The 20,390-nt window shown below is 45.9% G+C and overlaps 1 protein-coding gene and 1 long non-coding RNA gene across 3 annotated transcripts in view; one reads left to right on the top strand and one right to left on the bottom strand.

The window, feature by feature from the left end:
* The window catches only part of PHLPP2 (PH domain and leucine rich repeat protein phosphatase 2), a 704,566-nt gene that overhangs the window by 286,508 nt on the left and 397,668 nt on the right, over positions 1 to 20,390 (bottom strand). For both annotated transcript variants that reach the window (XM_078669274.1, XM_078669275.1), the window contains 2 exons: positions 16,659 to 16,889; positions 16,221 to 16,423 (listed from right to left, as the gene is read on the bottom strand). In XM_078669274.1, the coding sequence (XP_078525400.1) occupies positions 16,221 to 16,423; positions 16,659 to 16,889 (434 nt within the window). The remainder of the gene's footprint in view (positions 1 to 16,220; positions 16,424 to 16,658; positions 16,890 to 20,390) is intronic.
* LOC144798414 (uncharacterized) overlaps positions 7,098 to 20,390 on the top strand; it is a 45,845-nt gene continuing 32,552 nt past the window's right edge. Inside the window, exon 1 of the long non-coding RNA XR_013603535.1 lies at positions 7,098 to 7,204. This is a non-coding gene — a long non-coding RNA (uncharacterized LOC144798414). The remainder of the gene's footprint in view (positions 7,205 to 20,390) is intronic.

Genomic DNA, 20,390 nt, shown 5'->3' with positions numbered 1-20,390 from the left:
GATCGTCACATCGGGGGGGGGGGGGGGTTCATTGGGGTTGGCGATCGGTGGGGGGGGGAGCGTAGTTAAACTTTTTACCGTTTGGTACAGTTCTTTGGGCTTACATTTGGCTGCCATTATTTTAGGCTAGGCCATTATTTTATCCTCATAGTAAACCGATTGGGCCAGTTTTATTGCTGATTTATAGGCTCTGATGGCCTCTCTGTAAGTGGCTTTGTCCGTGGCAGCGTAGCTCAGGCGCCACTTTCTTTCCAGCCTCTTGCAGGTGCGTTTTTTGTCTCTAAGTTCTTCTGAGTACCAGGGCGCTGTGTTATGGTGCCTTTTTGAGCTAGTAGTACGGAAGGGCAATATGGAGTCTAGAGAGTTCGTGATCCAGTTGTCGTATTTGTTATTGCCTCTAGAGGGATCGCCATTGAGTACGGGCCTAGATTTGGTAAGAGCGTTGGTCCAGTCATCCAGACAGAGTTTGGACCAATTCCTCATTCTGCGGGGGATATGGGAGGGCGGAGCGCACTTGCGCGTGGTCCAGGTGAGTGGGATCAAGAAGTGGTCAGTCCATGGAGTGCTGCTACGCAAACTACGCCCAGGCTTAATCGTAACTGTGGGTAACTATAGTCTTACGGCACAGTGAACACAGGACCCCCACTTGGGCATACATACCCTTCACCGGGCAGTGCACTGAGTAAGACAACAAGTGATTATTAGTTTAATTAATCTAAGCTACAGGTAATTAATCTGGGCCACAATCCAATTTCTGAGTTTTTGACCACCATGCCACCTCAAACCGGAACTAGTCATATGTAAATCACCCTTTGTCATGTTCCAATAGGAAAAACCTAGATGGTTGCAGAATGCTGGCTGCTTTCTTACAAAATGGGGGGGAATGCCACACAGATGCATCCATACTGTTTCGGCTATAGCTTGCATTTTTCAGTCGGCCAATGTACAGATTATACGTATTCCAGAAAAATGTGCTTTTAAAAACAGTTTTAAAAAATCCAAAATCAGAATTAAGTGAGTAAGTAATATGCTTAGAGAACGCAAGAATGCCGAGGCATCTGGGCGCTATGGTTGGACACTGGATTAGCAGCAGGTGGAGTGGCTTACTTCTGTCTGATTAATAGCCAAGTCTTCAACTGTTTCCTGAACCGAGGTCTAGAGGGTTGGAGTCTGATGTCGTCAGGTAATTCATTCCATAACCTAGGCGCACAATATGTGAGACTTCTTCCTCCCCATCTGGCTCTATGTATTCTGGGTACCTGAACTAGACCTTTGTTAGCTGATCTAAGATTACGCCGAGGGGTATACTGCTGAAATAACTTCTGTAAATCAGCTTCCCCTACACCAAACTGGGCTTTGTGTACCAGGCACAGCGCTTCCAATTCGATTCGCTGTTGCACCTGCAGCCAGTGGAGGGTTTTAATGCTGCCCAAGATTTGATGGAACTTCAGGATGTTAAGCAATAATCGGGGCGCAGCATTTTGCAAGGATTGTAATTTGGACAGATGGCGCTTGTTAATGTCTAAAAAGAGGGCATTGCAGTTATCGATCCGTGAAAGGATTAAAGCGACGACAACCAATATCCATAACTTCTGGGGAATGAATGGGAACATTTTCCATAGGACTTTTAGCTGAAAGAAGCAGGCTGATGTAAGCTGGTTAATTTGGTCTGAGAAACTGAGTTGATCATCCAACAGGATTCCCATGTTCCTGGTTTTTCTTGCGGGTACTGGGCATTGACCTGTCTTTGCAAGCCACCATTTCTGGTTCAAGAGCGGTGCTCCAGTTCCAAACTCCATCACCTCTGTCTTTCCCGCATTCAGTTTGAGGTCATTTTGAAGCATCCAGTCCATAATGTGTTTTAAACAGCCATGGAACTTCCCAGCGATGGTGTCTGCATTTGAGAGATGGAAATGACGAGTTGTGTGTCGTCCACGTACGACACCAAAGTGAACCCTTGACCTTTGATTAGCTCAGCCAGCGATGTCACATATATGTTGAAAAGTGTTGGGGACAGAGCTGACCCCTCGGAAACTCTGCAAGGAAGGAAAAATCAGTCTGATTGATAGTTGTCCCAGCACGCCCTTTGTTCCCTGGCCTCAAGGAATGCGGACAAAAGGTTAATAGCGGCCTCCGTGATTCCCATTGCCTTAAGTCGTTGGATTGGTACCAGATGGTTTACAGTAACAAATGCGGCTAAAGGGTCCAGCAGGATTGGAATGGCTTTGCCTCCACTGTCCAGTTGTCTACGTATTTCCTCTGTGGACATAATTAGGGCTGATTCAGTGGAGTGGTGTAGACGAAAGCCGTGTTGTGAATGGTCTAATATGTTATTGGACTCCAGGTAGCCCATTAGATCTTGATTCATAGATCTTTCCAATATTTTGGCCGCTCGTGGTAGGCAAGATATGGGCAGGTAATTTTCAACCACCAAGGGATCGAGGGATGTTTTCTTAAAAATTGGCCTGATACATGCCTTCTTCCAAGGGAGGGGAAAATTCTTGAGCAAATAATGTTATTTAGAAGCTGGGCGAGTTGGTTGCTGATTTGGTTAGAAATCAAACTAATTGTAGTCAGGGGGGCAAGGGTCTATTGGCGACCCGCACTTCGTTGCTAATAGTAGATCATTAGTTCTCTCCATGGTTAGAGGGGTAAACCTAGCTAACTGTTTATCTATATCAGGCCTGTTTAAATTTGCTAGCTCCAGTATGCTGGTACTATCCGGGTTCAGGAGTTTTCCTTTCAGTTCGTCGTAGATCCGTTGTGTTTTCATCTGAAAGAAGCAAGCCATCTTGTCGCAGAAAGCTTGGTCCGGGACAAATTGAGTTTCTTGATTTAGTTTTAATAATTCTGTGACCGTCGTGAAGAGTTCTCTTGCAGAGTTTTTTGACCCCCTCAATTTTGGAAGTAAAGTAGGTATTTTCGTATTTTTTATGGCTACCTTGTACTCCTCGAAGGCGAGTTTGTAGGGTAATTTGCTCTGTTTGCTGTAATCTGCTCTCCAACCCCTTTCTAAGTGTCTACACCTAACTTTTATGGCTTTAAGATCTGGATTATACACGGGGGCAAATGGTCTTTTTACTCTTGTTTGTTTAGTCTTAAAAGGGCCAACTGATCAATGGCTGATCGGATCCATTCATCTAATTTGTCAGCTGCTTTGTTAACGTCAGGCCCTGGTAGCGGTGGACTAATATCCAGTAGTTCTGTTAGCTCTTCTTTCCTGATTTTATGCCATGGTCGGGATTTGACGGGAGGCACATTCTTTGGCTGTAGCCTATCATTCTTCTGATAAGTCAGTTTGAAGAAGATGGCATTATGATCTAACCATTTTAGTGTAAGTATTTTTCCAACTGCAATTTTCGGGTGGTTAGTGAAGATCCCGTCAAGAGAATGCAGGGCCTTGTGCATGGGTTCTGAAACTAGTTGAGTGAGCCCAAAACCTTCCAAGTTGTTAACCAATGTGGCCATATCTGAGTTCTGTGTAACCACAATGACCAGATAAATCTGGACTAGAGGAACCAGAGGCACGGGGTACTGGTAGACGGCAGCCTCCAACATGAACTGTTTACCACAATGAACCGCTACCAGTAGAAGTATTACTAGTGTAAGTGGGGTGTTTATTTTGTGAGTGCTGGCATCTCACAAAAAGTGAAGGACTGGTCTCACACACCACCGGGTGTCATGCTTCATCATTGACCAGTCCTCGCCCTCTAAAAACTTGGTTTGATAGAGGGCGGGCATACACCTGACGACAGGGATGCACTTCTAAACTAAGTGGGGGCCCAAAGAAAAATGTGCAGTGAATTAAACGGCCATTATGGGTGTCTACTTAATTTTAATAGCGTCGACATCCATATGGTAGTTTAAAATAAAGTGATCGGTGTCATGGGGATATTAGTGTCCCCCCACCGCTGTATATGTGATCAACATGTTTCTGCCTGTAGGCCCAACTGGGTCCGCGGCATTCATCAGGATCATAATATAAAGGGCTCTACTCTTACCAAACTTGGGTGAGAGCGTTCCACTTTGGTGGGGTGATCAATACTCACAATCCACTGTCTGTAATGATAGGTTTTAATGATTCTGAAAGACAAAAACAATTCAAACCTAATCACACTATTACTGTGATGGGCTTACATTGGATCGAATGTGTGTACTTACCGGCATTCATTATCATTTGTTACCACCATGGGTATGACTGCTAGTACTGACTTTTACCATGTTGTTTTTGGGCCTCAGAACATACATTAATTAAAATTCTAAATTCCATTCTTTCTATACAGCTATTGGCATGAAAGCATGCGCCCTGATTATGATTCTACATCAAAATAATGTACACATGAGGTGATCGGGCTCTGCCTATTTTTCATGCGCTGTCCCCTTCCGCTACGCATGCGCATTCCTCGGAATGCTCACTTAAAACATCCCCGTTACGGCGCTTGCCTTTCGCTTATGCGCTTTTCCTCATTAATGTCCATGTGCATGCGCATTCCAGATACGCTTTCAATAACACCATAGCTACGGCACTTGTCATCTGCACATGCGCTGGTCCCCACTGACGCTTTTGCGCAGGCGCATTCCAGGCACGCTTCTGATAACATTACTGCTCCGGCGGCGTCCTCATACGCCGGATATAATTAACAACGGTGATGCCCATATTTAGGCAGCCAGGCATTCCGACTAGCCTATTCTGAAAGGGGAACTCGGACACCGGAATCCCCGCAGCTGCTCCGCATTTTTCAATCAATTACTTAATTCCTGGTTACGCTGCCTATAAAAACGTACTGCTAGAGGGCTCATTTACCATCGAGGAGTGGAGGCTTGCAGACCTAGGTTAAGAGGCGACGACCACGGCAGTGATCAGTAAGAGGTTGAATGAGAGGATGAATGAGTTGTTTGCATACAGGCTACACAGCTTGTATATAACACAAAGTTGCCTTATAGAGTTTTGTGGTAGGTCCCCTAGGGCTCTCCAGGTTTTAATATTCTGCTTTTTCTCCATGCCTTCCTATTCTAGTTCCAGGACCTAAAGGGTCCAGCTGCTCTCCCTCCTATGAGGCGCAGTTTACCTCATCATAGGGTAAGCGCTACGGGGAAAAGTTCTCTATACGTGGTGCACTGAGAAAATATTATTTTAGTACACTAATTGCACCAATAATAATTCACATTAAAAATTGGGTGATATTGGTTTTTATTGTTTATTTTGTATGCTAGTGTAAGTAATAGTGTGATTAGGTTTGAATTGTTTTTGTCTTTCAGAATCATTAAAACCTATCATTACAGACAGTGGAGTGTGAGTATTGATCACCCCACCAAGTGGAACGCTCTCACCCAAGTTTGGTAAGAGTAGAGCCCTTTATATTATGATCCTGATGAATGCCGCGGACCCAGTTGGGCCTACAGGCAGAAACATGTTGATCACATATACAGCGGTGGGGGGACACTAATATCCCCATGACACCGATCACTTTATTTTAAACTACCATATGGATGTCGACGCTATTAAAATTAAAAAGACACCCATAATGGCCTTTTAATTCACTGCACATTTTTCTTTGGGCCCCCACTTAGTTTAGAAGTGCATCCCTGTCGTCAGGTGTATGCCCGCCCTCTATCAAACCAAGTTTTTAGAGGGCAAGGACTGGTCAATGATGAAGCATGACACCCGGTGGTGTGTGAGACCAGTCCTTCACTTTTTGTGAGATGCCAGCACTCACAAAATAAACACCCCACTTACACTAGTAATACTTCTACTGGTAGCGGTCCATTGTGGTAAACATATCTGAGTTCTCACTGCTTCTAAGTGAAAATTAAAATATCCCAGTATTGTGAAAGTTGGAGAATCAAGACAAGATTCCATATATATCTGTAGACCTTGTAAGAACAGAATTTATGGACCCAGGGGCCGGTATAGGAGCAGGCCCGGAAAGGATTCAGTGTTGGAGAATTTAATATTAAAGTCCATAGCGTCTGCTCCTGGTAACTGGCATGTGTCAAAGGTGGTCTTAAAAATGGATTGATAGATAATTGCTATGCTACCCTCTACTTTCCCTGATCTTTCTATGCTGGCCAGGGAGTACCCTGCTGGTACGGTGATTGCCCAATCAGGCTCTGAAGTGTTAGTAGCCCAGGTTTTGGTAAGGAAAACAAGATCAGGATCAGCTGTCTGTAGTAAGAGTTCTAGTTTGTATTTGTGAGTGATAACCAATCTCGTGTTTAACAATATGGCATTTAAACAGCAGACTCAGCTTCCTGATTGTTGTTATAATTTTTTTCGAACTTGTGTGGGGTTATCGATCTGAGGTATCCTTGTTCCTATCTTTTCCTTAGTCTGGTATTTTCCTATCTTTTATTAACTTGCGGGGATGTGGAGCAGAGGTAAGTGCGATGCAATTGCTTAGTGATAAGCCGCACAAAGAACATTGATAGTCCTAATGATCCTTTTCCCCAGCCCACTTGGCTGAATTACATGTCTTACCCTTATTATATGCTAGTAGTTGTATCGAGGAGTAACTAAAACGCGGAAAATGGACAGGGGTCCTGGCGCATGGCGCGATCCGGGTGCAGACGCGCTTGCCTTTGGCGTGTCTCAGGCGAGCCTGAGGCACGCCCGCTGGACACGTCCATTGCGCGCTCAGGAATGCATCATGAGGATATAACCCCGGGTCCGGAAATGTAAGACCGGAGGTGTGAGGGGTAACTAGACCACCAACTGTTACGATGGCGTCCAGTATTTGTTGAGAGGAAAAGAAAAGATGGAGCTCTTTCCGCGCAAATGAAGAGAACCTTGCGGCGGACCGAAGAGCACAAAGAAGGTAGGAGAAAAGCTGGGAGTGCTCATCGAACACTCCCACTAAATAAAAGATTTTGCAATGCGATTAAAAATACGGAGGCAACCAGTAAGCAATCATTAGCAATAAAGGTGCTTAACTTTGGTAAATTCAGGTAAAAGCAGTATTAAAAACAGCCAGTTTTAGCCAGCATGCGCCCTTACTTCCCCATGCGTCCGCTGTGCACTTGGGAATGCATCATGAGGATATACCCCCAAGGCAGGAAACGGAAATGTAAGACCGGAAGTGCGAGGGGTAACTAGACCACCAACTGCTACAATGGGGTCCAGTTTTTATTGAGAGGAGAAGAAAAGATGGAGCTCTTTCCGGGCAAAAGAGGAGAGCCTCACGGCGGACCGAAGAGCACAAAGAAGGTAGGAGAAAAGCTGGGAGTGCTCATCGAACACTCCCACTAAATATAAGATTTTGCAATGCTATTAGAAATGCGATTAAAAATACAGAAGGTTAAGACTCCATTCTCGATTTGTTTGGGAATGGTGTTTGTGGTGGAATCTGGAATTACAGGATATGAAAGAAATACACCAGTCCCATTCCTCCCGCTGCCCCGAAACATGTGGATAGCCAAAAGATGGTGAAATGTGCGCGCGAGAAAGGGCCGGAAAATGAAGAATTACCATAGGATTAGATTCCTGTGGTAATTCTATGTCAGAACCAGAGGGTAGGATTCTGCTTTACTTTCTCAGCTTTATTGATACAGCAGCCATATTTAAGACAGAGAGAACAAGAAAACTTCAAATCCCATGAACCGTAAGGAATAGGGAACTATCAGTCCACTCAATCAGCATGTAAGGGCTCCTTCGTAGTCCCTTGTTGACTCTCCTTCCACCTCTTTCTTTGCTGCTCCAGCAGCCTGAAGATAAGTGCTTGTGGCCTTCGGGTCACCTTTTCACTGTTCATAGTATTTAATCAAGTTGTTTGTCTTATTATTTCTGGGATGTGCGATCGTGGGAACGCTTCTTTGCTCCTTATGCAGTCGCTCATGCTCTTTGCAGGCCTGTGCCTCATTCGAGGCGTCTCAAGGCTTGTGCTGTGCCGTCTTTCGACCCCTCGAAGGAGCCAGCAAACCTCATACCACGTCCTCTCTCTGAGGTGCGTCTTGGGCTGCATTACCAGCACGTTTGCGCCCAGCAACTCCCTCAACCATTCGGAGCAGCACAACCAGTTGTATCAGCTCAGCCACTGCCCCGCTCGTCTTGAGTTGTACGACCTGATACAGGGGTCTGTAGTACGCTTCGTGAGTTCCTTGATTAGCGCTGTACCGACGCCGTAGAACAGGGTCTGTTTTGGAGGCCTTCACCTCCCTCCCTCTTATGTGCTTGCAATTGCCTGAATGCTTCCAGAGCCTTGGGGGACATTGACCTAGGCGCTCACATTATTATATACACAGAATTGCGCTATTGACATAAAAACAGTGGGTTATGTCCCCGAGCTCTGACACTCATTAAGCCCTACCGGCTTACCTATACTTAGCTGGGAGCTCCCAGCTTCGATCGCCCCTAACAAGCAAGAGTCCCAGGACGCATCTATGGAGGAGGCATGCATCTCCTATTTACCCACTGACAACAATTTTTGGCGATGTGATCGACTCCTCTATTCACAAGGTGGTCTCGGACGCAGTAGTGCTCTTAGAGCAGAAACTTCTTAGGATTGCAGAAAAGTGCTTTAAACCTCTCAATCAGAGGGAAGAATCCCAAAGGCCCTCGACCATCTACCTTAAGGGCAGCCAATTGCAGGGCCCTCAAAGTCCAAAGTGAAACGAGCCCGCAACACAGGAGTGGACTTTGACACCTTTGGTAGGCTCAAAGCAGCATTTCTGGATCATGCCATCCTGTTGGGGCTAGAACTATCCCCTCCTCCTTACCAAGGGAGACACTGACAAAACTGACCTCGACTCGGCAGACTCACCTGCTTCCTTGAAGCCACTAGATGGTGACTACTGTCCCACTGGCTCTGAAGAGGATATTGTGCTGAATAGACCTTGGTGTCCATCCTCTGACCCAAAGTTGTCCACCAACGGCAAAGACCACCACGATCAAGGGTTGGATATGATGAACCCAGGTGACCTGCTACACTCACGATCATTGGATTGGGCACCAGCAGTGAAGGTGACCACCTATGTGGCTGGAAGGCTCTGCAAGCCTCTGGATAAAGAGTTATGCAACTGCCTTAGAGCGGAATGCCCCTGTCCGTCCCTGGCAGGCAAAGTTACCCTGACACCCGAGCTCGACCTACAGATGGCTACCTTCCTAGCCAAATATATCCGGGAACCCAAAAAAGGGACTGACCGCTCATGGCAGTCTAGTCAGGACAAACTGCTTGCCTTTGCTGGCCCTCTAATTAAAATACTGGACATGGTGAGGACGTTAAAGCCTCAGGGTTCTTATCTCACTGGACATCTGATCAGGATTGGCCCAACGGGCCATAATCTTCCTGTGGAATGCAAACTGCGCCCTCTCCACAGAGAGGCGCTGGTCATTCCTGATTAAGATTGGCCCCAAATTGGGGGATCCCTACCACCACCTTCTCAGGCATACTAGCCTATCGTCCTCCTGGTGCTCTTAAAAATTCCATTGCTCAAATAACGGATCTTGCTGCAAGCGCTGTGTTATCTTCACCCAACTTTACCTTACTGGGAGATCTCAATTTGCATTTAGATGATCCTCACGACACAGCAGCTAATACCCTTTGCTCCAACCTTCAAGCACTGGACCTTCACCAAAAGGGATTTCACATAACACACAATAGAGGTCATCTTCTTGACCACATTTATAGTAATATTGACGAGCTTACGGTGGAATCCCCTATTCCATTACCTTGGACCGACCACTTTCTGGTACCCTTTATTTGGCGCACAGACTCCCCTCCCCCCACTCACCACCTTGTTAAACATCGAGGCAGGAAGTGGTCCTCACTCCCCCTCCCTGTGTGGGAAGCCGCCCTGGTCAGAGATCCCCCTAAGAAGGCATTGAATGCCAACACAGCAGCTAACAATTTTGATGGTTGGATCTCCTCCACACTTGACATGGTCCTTCCCGTGCAAGCTAGCAATGTCACAAAAAGACCCAAAACCGCCCCATGGTTCACTCCCAACCTTAAATCCAGGAAATTAATTTGCCGTAAATATGAAAGAGCTTGGAGACAGGACTATTCCCAACACAGGAAGGATAAGTATAGAGCGGCTATTAGGCTCTATAAACAGGAGCTAAAGACGGCACAAACCTCCTTTTACAGTAGCAAAATTAATGCTGCCGCCAATGCACCAAGGGAAATTTTTTAAATTGTAAAATCCCTCATTTCACCTCCGATGGAATGTCCCTCCGCTGATGGTGCCCAGAATCGCTGTAACGATCTGGCTAATTTTTTCTCCCAAAAAATTCAGACCATATACTCCTCCTTTAGAGATGTTAACAATGATTTGGATCCCTCCGCCCCAACCGTGGCCACCTCTATCCCTTGTCTGCTCAATACAATTCCACTCTTAGATATGCCGGCTTTGGACAGACTCATGTCTAAAATCACCTCTGGCTCTCCTAACGACCCGGCACCCCCCCAGACCCTTATTAAGGTGACGGACGTGATTCGCCCGGTCATATTGGACGTTCTCAACACCTCCATCATCTCGAAATCCGTACCTCCTTCATGGAAGTGCGCGATGGTGAGGGCTCTGTTGAAGAAGCCCAATTTGGACCAGAACAACTTGGCGAATTATCGCCCCATTTCTTTGCTCCCTTGGCTGAGCAAACTACTAGAGAGGCACGTAAATAACATCTTGATGAGCTATTTGGAATCAAATGGCCTTCTGCGTGCCTCTCAAACAGGGTTCCGTCCTCTACACGGGACTGAAACCGCTCTCCTAGCGGTAACTGAAGAAGCAAGAGCTGTGTTGGACCAGGGCGGAAAAGTCGCCATCATTCTATTAGACCTTAGCGCCGCGTTCGACACGGTTAACCATGTCACGCTTTTACAACGCTTGGCGGACATGGGCGTGTCGGGCGCGGCCCTGGAATGGCTGACATCCTTCCTGGCTGACCGTTTCTTCCAGGTCTTTGAGGGCGAGGTGGCATCCCCTAAACATCCTCTCAGATGTGGGGTTCCTCAGGGCTCCTCCCTGAGCCCCACTCTGTTTAATGCCTACATGGAACCCCTAGACAGGATAGTCCATCCCTTCGGTGTGCGTATTGTCACCTACGCAGACGATACTCAACTGGTGGTCTCTTTAGACCACCCGGAGGGATCGTCCAGCACCCTAGGTCCCTGTCTGGAGGCTGTTTCCAGATGGATGCAATCTTCCTGTCTAAAACTTAACGGGGAGAAAACAGATGTCATCTTATTGGGCAACCCCTCCCCCTCGGGTTTTGCATCCACCTGGCCTCCATGTCTAGGCCCGCCCCCCATTCCCAAGTCCCAAATAATAAGCCTAGGGATTTGGTTTGACACAGACTTGAACTTTTCGGTCCAAGCTACGAAGACCGCGACTACTTGTTTTGGGTTGATGAGGATGTTGCGGAAGGTGCTCCCTCTGCTTCCATTCCAGGCAAGGAGGATCCTGGTCCAGGCCCTTATACTATCTCGCCTGGACTATGGGAATGTCCTCTATATGGGAGCTCCTACATTTACCATCCAGAAGCTCCAAGTCACCCAAAACAGTGCGGCCCGTCTACTTTACAACCTCCCCCGATGGCAGTCAGCAAGGAAAGCCCTAAGGGAACTTCATTGGCTCCCTATAGCGGCAAGAATACAATTTAAGGCCATGTGTATATTACACAAGGCCTTTCATCGCACTGGCCCCGCAATTCTCCAGTCCTTGGTCACTCCCTATGTTCCATCCCGCTCCCTTCGTTCCTGTTCCCTCCAGTTGGCCACGTCTACCAGAGTCAGGAAAGCCCGCTGGGGTGGCCGCTCCTTTTCACACACCGCGGCCAGACTCTGGAACACTCTCCCTCTATCCCTCCGGGGAACTGTAAATCATCTTTCTTTCAGGAAAGCCCTTAAAACACACCTGTATGCTAAACCCTGCTAATCTGCCTTGTGCCCTCGCTAAATAAGTTTCCTGTCATAAGCGCTACGAGGCCTCCGGGTAGATAGCGCTATTCAAATGTAGTTTCAATTCAATTCAATCTAGCCACTTCGGAGGCCAGACAAGTTGCACAAGGGGGCCTCTTTCAAAAAAGAATAGGGTAAGTTTGTGACAATGTTTAACTCCCTGGACAAGGCCTAATCTATTAAAAATATCTTCAACCCTCCAAACGAGGACTGTGGCAGAACTAGAACAGATTTGGGGGCTTCTAACCCACTAGAGGATACTCCCGCCACAGAGGCTCAAGAGGCGGACCCAGAGGAGGCCATTCCCAAGGCTCCTCGCACGCTGAGTGTACTGGGGTCCTTCAAACAATTCAGAGATTCAGAATAGAGTTTTATGGGTCCCTGATTCAAACCCGTACTCCTCCTCCCATAAGGTTCTCAAAAGAGGAGGACGCTCTAGTTATCACAGAGGTGATGGACCTCTTTTCCGAGGGAGCCATCGCTCCAACGACCCCTCACCAAAGGGATTTCATCAACAACCTATTGTTGGTGGAGAAACGGGATGGTGGTCAACGCCCAGCCATAAACCTCCAAGAATTCAACAAGTGGCTGATATATGGCCACTTCAAGATGGAGGGCATCCATCTTCTATGACCCAGCGATTGGTTGGTACGTATTGATCTCACAGACTCATACCCAATGATCCCAATTTTCCCGCCACACTGGCATTTCCTGCAGTTTTCTGGTGCTATCAGACATTCGAGTTCACAGTGCTTCCTTTCAGGTTGTGTTCGGCTTCTTGATGCGTTACCAGGGTCCAAAAACCTGTGTTGGAACTCCTCTGTTCAAAGGGTATACGTCTCATATAGCCGAAGGGCTTTGGAGATGCACCTGTGTGCCTGTGAGTGGTACTGTGACCTGAGAGGAATTTGGCAGCATTTTCAGCAACCCCAGGTTACTTTTCTTTTGCTTTCTACTACAGCTGCTCTTTACTGCAGAAGGGCTGAACCCAGAAACACGTGTCTAGAGATATACAGCAATGTCTGCACCAACTTTGGTGAAAAACGACAGCTAAACTTTAAGCAAGCACTAACTTTTTACTGCATTTACCAGGATGCAAAGGGGCGAACTGTGCTGGGATGTGATGCAGTGTGTTCCCAACCCCCTTTCTACGTCTCATAGTTCACCTGGAAGATCGCCTCCTCGTGGATCAATTTCCAAGGACCTCCAGTCAACAGCCAGCCTGTTCCAATGCCTTGGCTTTATCATCAACGGGAAGAAATCACTTCTATGCCCGACTCAGTCCCTAACCTGCTTGGGCTTTGTAGTGGACTCAGTTCAAGCCACCCTGAGCCTTCCCTCTTAGAAGGCACCCAAAATCAGACACAAGCTAAGACGGACGTTGGCCAGACTGTCCACTTCCCCGCAACAAATTGCAAGGGTGGTGGGCCTCCTCTCCTCATCCATTTGGCCATATTCATGGGCCACCTTTATTATCAGGGCCTTAGACGACTGAAGATATACCACCTCCCGAAAGGCCTCACATTCTCTCAAAGAGTTCCCCTGTCCGACATGGCAACAACAGATATTCTCTGGTGTTAGGGTCACATGGAGGTTTGGAACAGCTGAGCCACCTTCGGGTCCCACCCAGACTTTGTGAATGAGTTTGACGCCAGCGGCTGGGGGGGCAAGGTGTGGGGTATTCTCCACCGGTGGCAAATGGTCCGAAAGAAAGTGCCTTTCACATCAATTCCCTGGAGTTACTGGCGGGCTTCTTCGCAGTGAAGTGCTGGACCAAGGCAAAGGCTCGAATTTGCATTATCCTCAAAATGGACAATGTATCTGCGGACTGTTACATCAACCATTTAGGGGGAACCAGGTTGAAAACTCTATCGCATTTAGCCACAGCTTCTGGGAATACTGCATCCAGCATCAGATCTCGGTCACAGCAATACACCTCCCAGGTTCAGCCAACCTAGTAGGGGACTGTCAGTCGCATTACCTCCAGGAACTCAGCCTTTGGAGGATGGATCGTTCCATGTTCCAGGTGCTTGCATCCAAATGGGGTGTGTTCACAGTGGATCTTATTGCATTCAGGTTGGATCACTAAATGGACATAAACTTCAGCTGAAGGCCAGATCCCAATGCCACGGCAACAGATGGCTTTCTCCAGGGCTCGACAATAGAGGCGGGATATGCTTCCCCCAGTTCCATGATGCACTTCCTGGCTTACCTTGCCTCAGAGGGACTGGCTTACAGGTTGTTTAATACCTTCTGTTCAGCTCTCTCAGCAGGACATACCCTGATTGAAGGCCACTCTGTAGGTGAACATCCATTGGTTCAGAAATTACTCAGATGCATCAGACTATAGGTGCCCCTGAACTGTTCTGTTAGATGTCAACACAGTGCTTAATCTGTTTCTCGCCTGACCTCGGAACAATTATTTGTCCCAACAAGAACTTTCAGCCAAATTGGCATCCCTGCTATGTTTGGTCTCTTGCAGACACGCATCAGGCGTCAGAGCTCTGGACTTTACGGGTAGAACCTTTACCGTAGACGGGGTTACTATTCACATTTACAGGTGAATGAAGACTACGGCTCTGATTGCCACATACCTGGCTTTTGTGGACTCTCCCAAATTATGTGTGGTTCGCTGTATAAAGGCGTATGAAGCACTGAAAGAGGAGATTCATCCCTCAGAACAACAACTCCTCAAAGCCATCCGAAAGCCTCACCGGGGTGTTTCCTCCCCCACGATTGCCAGATGAGTCTGATGGGCCATGCAGGATGCCGCCATCGACACAAAGATGTTTGGGGCAACACTGCACCAGGGAGCAATGCCATCCAAAGTTTGGCCTAGGGGGCACGCTTGGAGGACATCCTAAGCACAGCTGACTGGTCTCTGGGCTGAATGTTTAACTGCTTCTATTTTAAGCCACTCCCCGGTGTTGTGGCCTCGATGGCAGATAAGCTTTCTACTAGCATAGTCCTCGCCTCCGGTCCTGACATAGAATGTAAAGTTTCCTTTCTTCCGCATTGGAAAGTTTAAATTCTACTAAGACACGGAAGCGAAGATTATCCCTCCCGCAGGTCGAGGAAAGACTGTCCCACCCTGTATGAATGCCTCTGATCATGGAGGGAGAACGTTGACCGGGTTCAGAGGAAGTAATCAATGTTTGACAACAGTTTGGGATTATAAGGTTATGTAGCCATGACTGGTATAACATAAAAACCTGTTGTAATTTCTTAATAGGTAAATGCTACCTCCCATTGTTAGGGATCTTGATTCAACGATCTCCATTGTTCCACAAGAGCTGAATCGAAAAAACAGGATTAGAGCGGATAGACTCTGGCTGATCTCGCAAGTAGAAATGGGTAGAAGGAGAGTCAACAAGGGACTATGGAGGGGCCCTTATATGCTGAATGGATGGACTAATAGTTTCCTACTCTCTGTGCTTCATGGGATTTGAAGTTTTCTTGTTGACACTGTGTTAAATATGGCTGCTGTATCAATAAAACGGAGAAAGCAAAGAGTATTACTTGCCTCCATGCCCTTAATAGAATTTAATCTTTCTGTTACAGAAGCGCCAACATTTTTTATTCCTCCTCTCTAAGGAGATATTTGGTGAGAGCTAAAATACTGCAGCATTTCCACATCCAGGAATTTGATACTCCAGCTAGTGCTAATTCTGAGTGCATGAGTACCACACTGGTATTCCCAGAGACATGGAAATGAGGAACAAGGAGTCTTATCTAGCTTTCTTTGAAAAATCGAAAAAACTTTCCTGACACTATGCAGATACACTGTCTGTTAAGGAAGGGATTTAAAGTTGCCTTGAGTCATGATGTTAAATCTGTCCTGCAGTTTTAGGCTGCGTTAGCATAAGGTCACAACACTTTTAAAAGTCACCATTCAGCTTGAGTACATAGCACTCAATAGCTAATAGAGTAGCCCAACCAACCTAGACTACAGAACCCTGTCTGCTAACCGAACTTACTTATGTTTTAATACTGCTATGAATTAAATATTACTGAGGATTTCCAGCCTGGTGGTTGGGAATAACTGAAGAAACTGTTCTCTATGAAAGAAGAACATCTACTTTCTTTACTGATTCATAAATAATGTCCTCAAAAATGGTTCCTTGGTGGCAGAAAGTTTCAGTAAAGTAGAGAAGACCCAATTACAGGTTCTAGCCAGGATATCTGTTGGTGATGAGAAGCATTTAACAGACTGTGAATGTACTCTGCGTCCCTTATTAGGAAGTTGGAAATCCATACAGAACAGGTTGCGGAAAATCTGACAGCACTACAATAAATCAATACATCTGTGTTTAAAGACAGACTTACTGTTAGAGCCGGCATACAGCGCCCGTGACGATAGACCACACACCGTCAGTTCCCTCAACTGATTTCGTTCACAGTGTAGCTGCTCTAAGCCACAGATGCCGCTCAAATCAAGGTCTATCAACTGATTGTCTCTTAAATCTAGATGGGCAATGTGGTTCAGCTCATCTACACCTTCAGAAATCACTTTTTTCAGGAGATTCATCCTGAGGAGTAAAAAAAGACACAAATTAAGCAGGCAGTACTTGATAAACTAAACAGGAGTGTTAATATTAAAAATAAAAAATATTTACTTAGAATTTGAAAATTCATAGATGGGTTGGTGACGAATTATATATGGAAAGACTGGCTCAGATTGTGGAGAGGTTTTACATAGAATAGCATGGACGCAGTGCAATAAATTAAATACATTTAATTGAAAAGAAAAACATTGCTCCTCACCTTAGGTCCACATGTTTCAAATGAGTCATACTGCTGAGTAACCCCAGACTGAGCATCTCCATTTGGTTCCCAGCCATGGCAATTTTCTCAAGGGAAATAAGCTTCCCGTAAACTGCAGGCACTGTAATCAGGTCATTAAAAGACAGTCCCAGGGAAGTAAGCTGCTGCAAGTTTCCAAGCTCGTCTGGTAAAAAAGTGAGCGAATTTCCATCAAGATTCAGGGTCTGCAGGCTAGACATGGAATGTAAATGTTACTTGCTAATAATCTCTTGGTATGTCACTCAATTACAGAGCACAATCGGACTCCTGAAGTTTGAAAGATAGCCATAAGATCTAGTTGTGTATACAAAACAGTGGTCTAAATAAAGGCATGTCCTTTTATGTGTTATTTTATGTAAAGGAACCAAGAAACTAGGTCGGCGAGAGCTCATCTCAATAAGCCTACGATACACAACTGTACTTAAAAGTATCCTCTGCTTCAGACATTGAACACCTCAAACACTGCTTGCACATCATCCAGACCTCGATGGCCAGCACTTACCTCAAGCTCAACGCAACCAAGACAGAATTCCTGTTATTTGCGAAGAACAACCAACAAGAAACACTAGGTACCCGTCTCAATTATGTACCTACTGCCAGTTATTTATATGAGATTTTTAGTTTTGCACAAAATCAATGAGTGGCACTGCACAAACAAGTACTGGATCCCACCGCTGCCACTAATTTAAGAAATCATGTTAAGGGTTGGGGGATGTAGAAGCCCCACTCAAAGCAACAACCACAATCCTTGTCAGGGCGAACCACAAAAGTGACTAAATTAACCTGTGCTTAAACCTCTTGTGACTTGCACAAAAGCAGTCAGGCTTAACTTAGAGGAAAATTGTAAAGTGTTTATGCAGCACACCAACAGTAACAAAGCAAAAAAACAACACAAGAAAAATCACACACCAATTAAGAAAATAGAGTACATTTTAATAAATTAATTGATACCAGAATTACAAAAATCCAACCAGTAGAACCAGAGATATTCAATTTTAAAGTTTTAAGCAAATATAGTGCCTAAAAGCACATAATTGCACTCACGGTCATCTGGTCATACTAGACCTGGGAAAGTCACAAGTTCAGGCCAACCGCGATGGACCGTGGGCACAATACAGGGACCAGGGTAGTCCCGCTGAAAAGGTTACCTTCTCAAAATCCTGGCAGAGGCTGCGAGGAGCAGGAATATGGTTGCAGACGGTGGCTGTAGTCTAAAGAGCATGCAGGCATTCGTGAACAGTCATCGCTGTAGCGTGAATTGCAGATCTCACCTTACCAACAGTCACTGTAATGCTAAGAGTAAGTCTTCACCAGAGCTTCATGTTGGTGGTCATTGCGGGTGGCAGAATTTCGCTGTGAAGGAGCCCGCTTGTGCTCGCACAGAGCCTAAAACCTTACCATTTCACCTGTCTTCTTAGGAGGAGCTCCACTGATGTCAGCCAAGGGTCCAGGAACCTGGGGATGCACCTTTTGGGGATCAGGAACTCACTCCAGCAGAAGCCAGCAGGACTTAAGCAGGCCCAGTAGCAAGTTCAGGCAGGTCAAGTAAAGTAGGTCAGCTCGGAAGTTGCAGGAAGTCCTCTGGAGCTTGCTTTGTCCCAGTAACTCAAATAAGAGGTCAACCAACTGACCCTTGGAGTCACTCAGATTAGCCTGGGATGAAAGGAGGAGGTCCAGTTATCTTTCACAGAGAGCAGGGTAGTCCATGAGCTGCAGGGCAGTCCTCTGGTGGCAGATCTGTCCTTCTTCTGTAATGTCTATAGGTTCAGGAGTATACTGAAGAGTGGCTCAGGAGGTCCAATGTAAACACCTGGTGCCAGCCTTTGTGTGTGGGAAACACCCTATCATACCCCCACGTCTGGTTCTGGAAAGTTCTTCTCTCTCCTCTCAAAGCTCCAAGAAGTCTGGGGTGACCACAGGCCGGTGTCAGGGTCATTTGTGTGTGCTGGAGGCAAGTTCTTTGAAGTGCACGTGGGACAGAGCAGGGAACAGTATGCCTCCCAGCCATCCTGGCAGGGCTGTTCATCCTGTCCACACCTATTCCCCTTTGTGTCACTGTCTGAGAAGAATACACAAACTCCAACAGCAGAGCCACTCACAGTCATGTGACCCAGGACACTGGCATAAGGCACTATTGGATAGGACGAGAAAATTACAACTTTTTATCAGTTAGACACAACAAGGGCAGCCCAAAAAGTACCTTGAACCAGGGGCAGTACTATACAAATATGCAACAAGGGCTCCAAGTGAGGTAAAGTAGTAATAGCACTAGTCAAAGTATCACTTAACGAACAAGTGCTAAAAGAGTTAAACAATCATAATCCAGAAATTGACAAGAAACCCACTTGGTAATTTTCAACACAGCAGGTTATATTGGCATTACTCAAACAATAGATGAAGTATAAAATTACAGTGAAAAGTGCTCAGTGCTCTTGTTCATTAGGTGATACTTTGACTAGTGATATTACTACATTCCCCATTTGGAACGCTTGTTGCATATTTATATAACTTCATAATGGTTGCATTTTCAGAATTGTGACTTAAAATCCAACTTAGCATTAAAGAGGATATTAAATTAGTTTGAGTGTAAACAGTATATTTCTATCTGCTCTAAATCCAAAGATATCACTTATCAAATCTAATACAGTAACTGTGTCAGTCAACAGGAGGGATATAAAACGTAAGTACACATGTTCTACTTATTTAAATACAAAGCACCCTGCTATGCACCTGTAGGGCCTATCTTAGGGATGGCTTATATGTATTAAAAAGGAAAATGTAGGCCTGGCAAAAGGTTTATTTTGAAAAATACACACAAATGATGGACGGAATGTGGAACTTATCAAACATTCACCCCCAGTCAAGAGATCTGGGTTAAATCCATTGTTCTTTTGCTCACCATACCACCCCAGCTTATACCCAGCCATAAGTAAATCAGTTTTGACCCTGCTCTTCATGGGAACAGTCCAGCCTGAACTGTCAAGTCAGGTCCTCCCTGGACCAGAAACAAGCATCATAGGACCGGTTTTGGGGTATCACCCCATATCAGCCAAGCTAGTTTGAATCTAGTGGCACAGTGTGCCAGGGGCCCACATCTGGGCTCCTGGCGCACTTAGGGTGAAAAAGCAAAACACACACAAATGATGGACGGAATGTGAAACAAATCAAACATTCATCCCCAGTCATCATGTTGTGTTTGCAAATGGTTTGTTTTGCCATGTCAAAATGGCAGTTTAAAACTGCACTACAGGTTGCAGTCCAGGCCTGAGACGTGGTTTAAAAGGCTACTCGAAAGGGTGGCACAAGCAATGCTACAGGCCCACTAGAAGCGTTACATTTACTGGCCCTAATGACCTATAGTATCATTTACTAGTAATTTACAAGTACATTAAATATGCCAATAAGGAATAAGCTGATTCTACCTTGTTTTAGGGAGCGAGCACAAGCACTTTAGCACTGGTTAGCAGTGGTTAAGTGCACAGAGTTCTAATGTCAACAAAAACGGGTCCAGCAACAGAAGGCAAAAATCTGAGGGAGATTCTTCTAAAAGGGTCCAGCAGTAACTAAACTAGAACTTTGTTTTTTAGTGCTTCCCTTTGTTCGCACCACAGCAATTTCTGTATATTAGTAATTACTTTGTGCTGGGTGCACTGAATAATCTGGTTTAGAGGGGATTGTTTATTTTGGGCATTT

This window comes from Lissotriton helveticus, chromosome 12 (assembly GCF_964261635.1).
Source record: "Lissotriton helveticus chromosome 12, aLisHel1.1, whole genome shotgun sequence".
NCBI lineage: Eukaryota > Metazoa > Chordata > Amphibia > Caudata > Salamandridae > Lissotriton > Lissotriton helveticus.
This window is presented reverse-complemented; position numbering and strand designations above follow the sequence as displayed.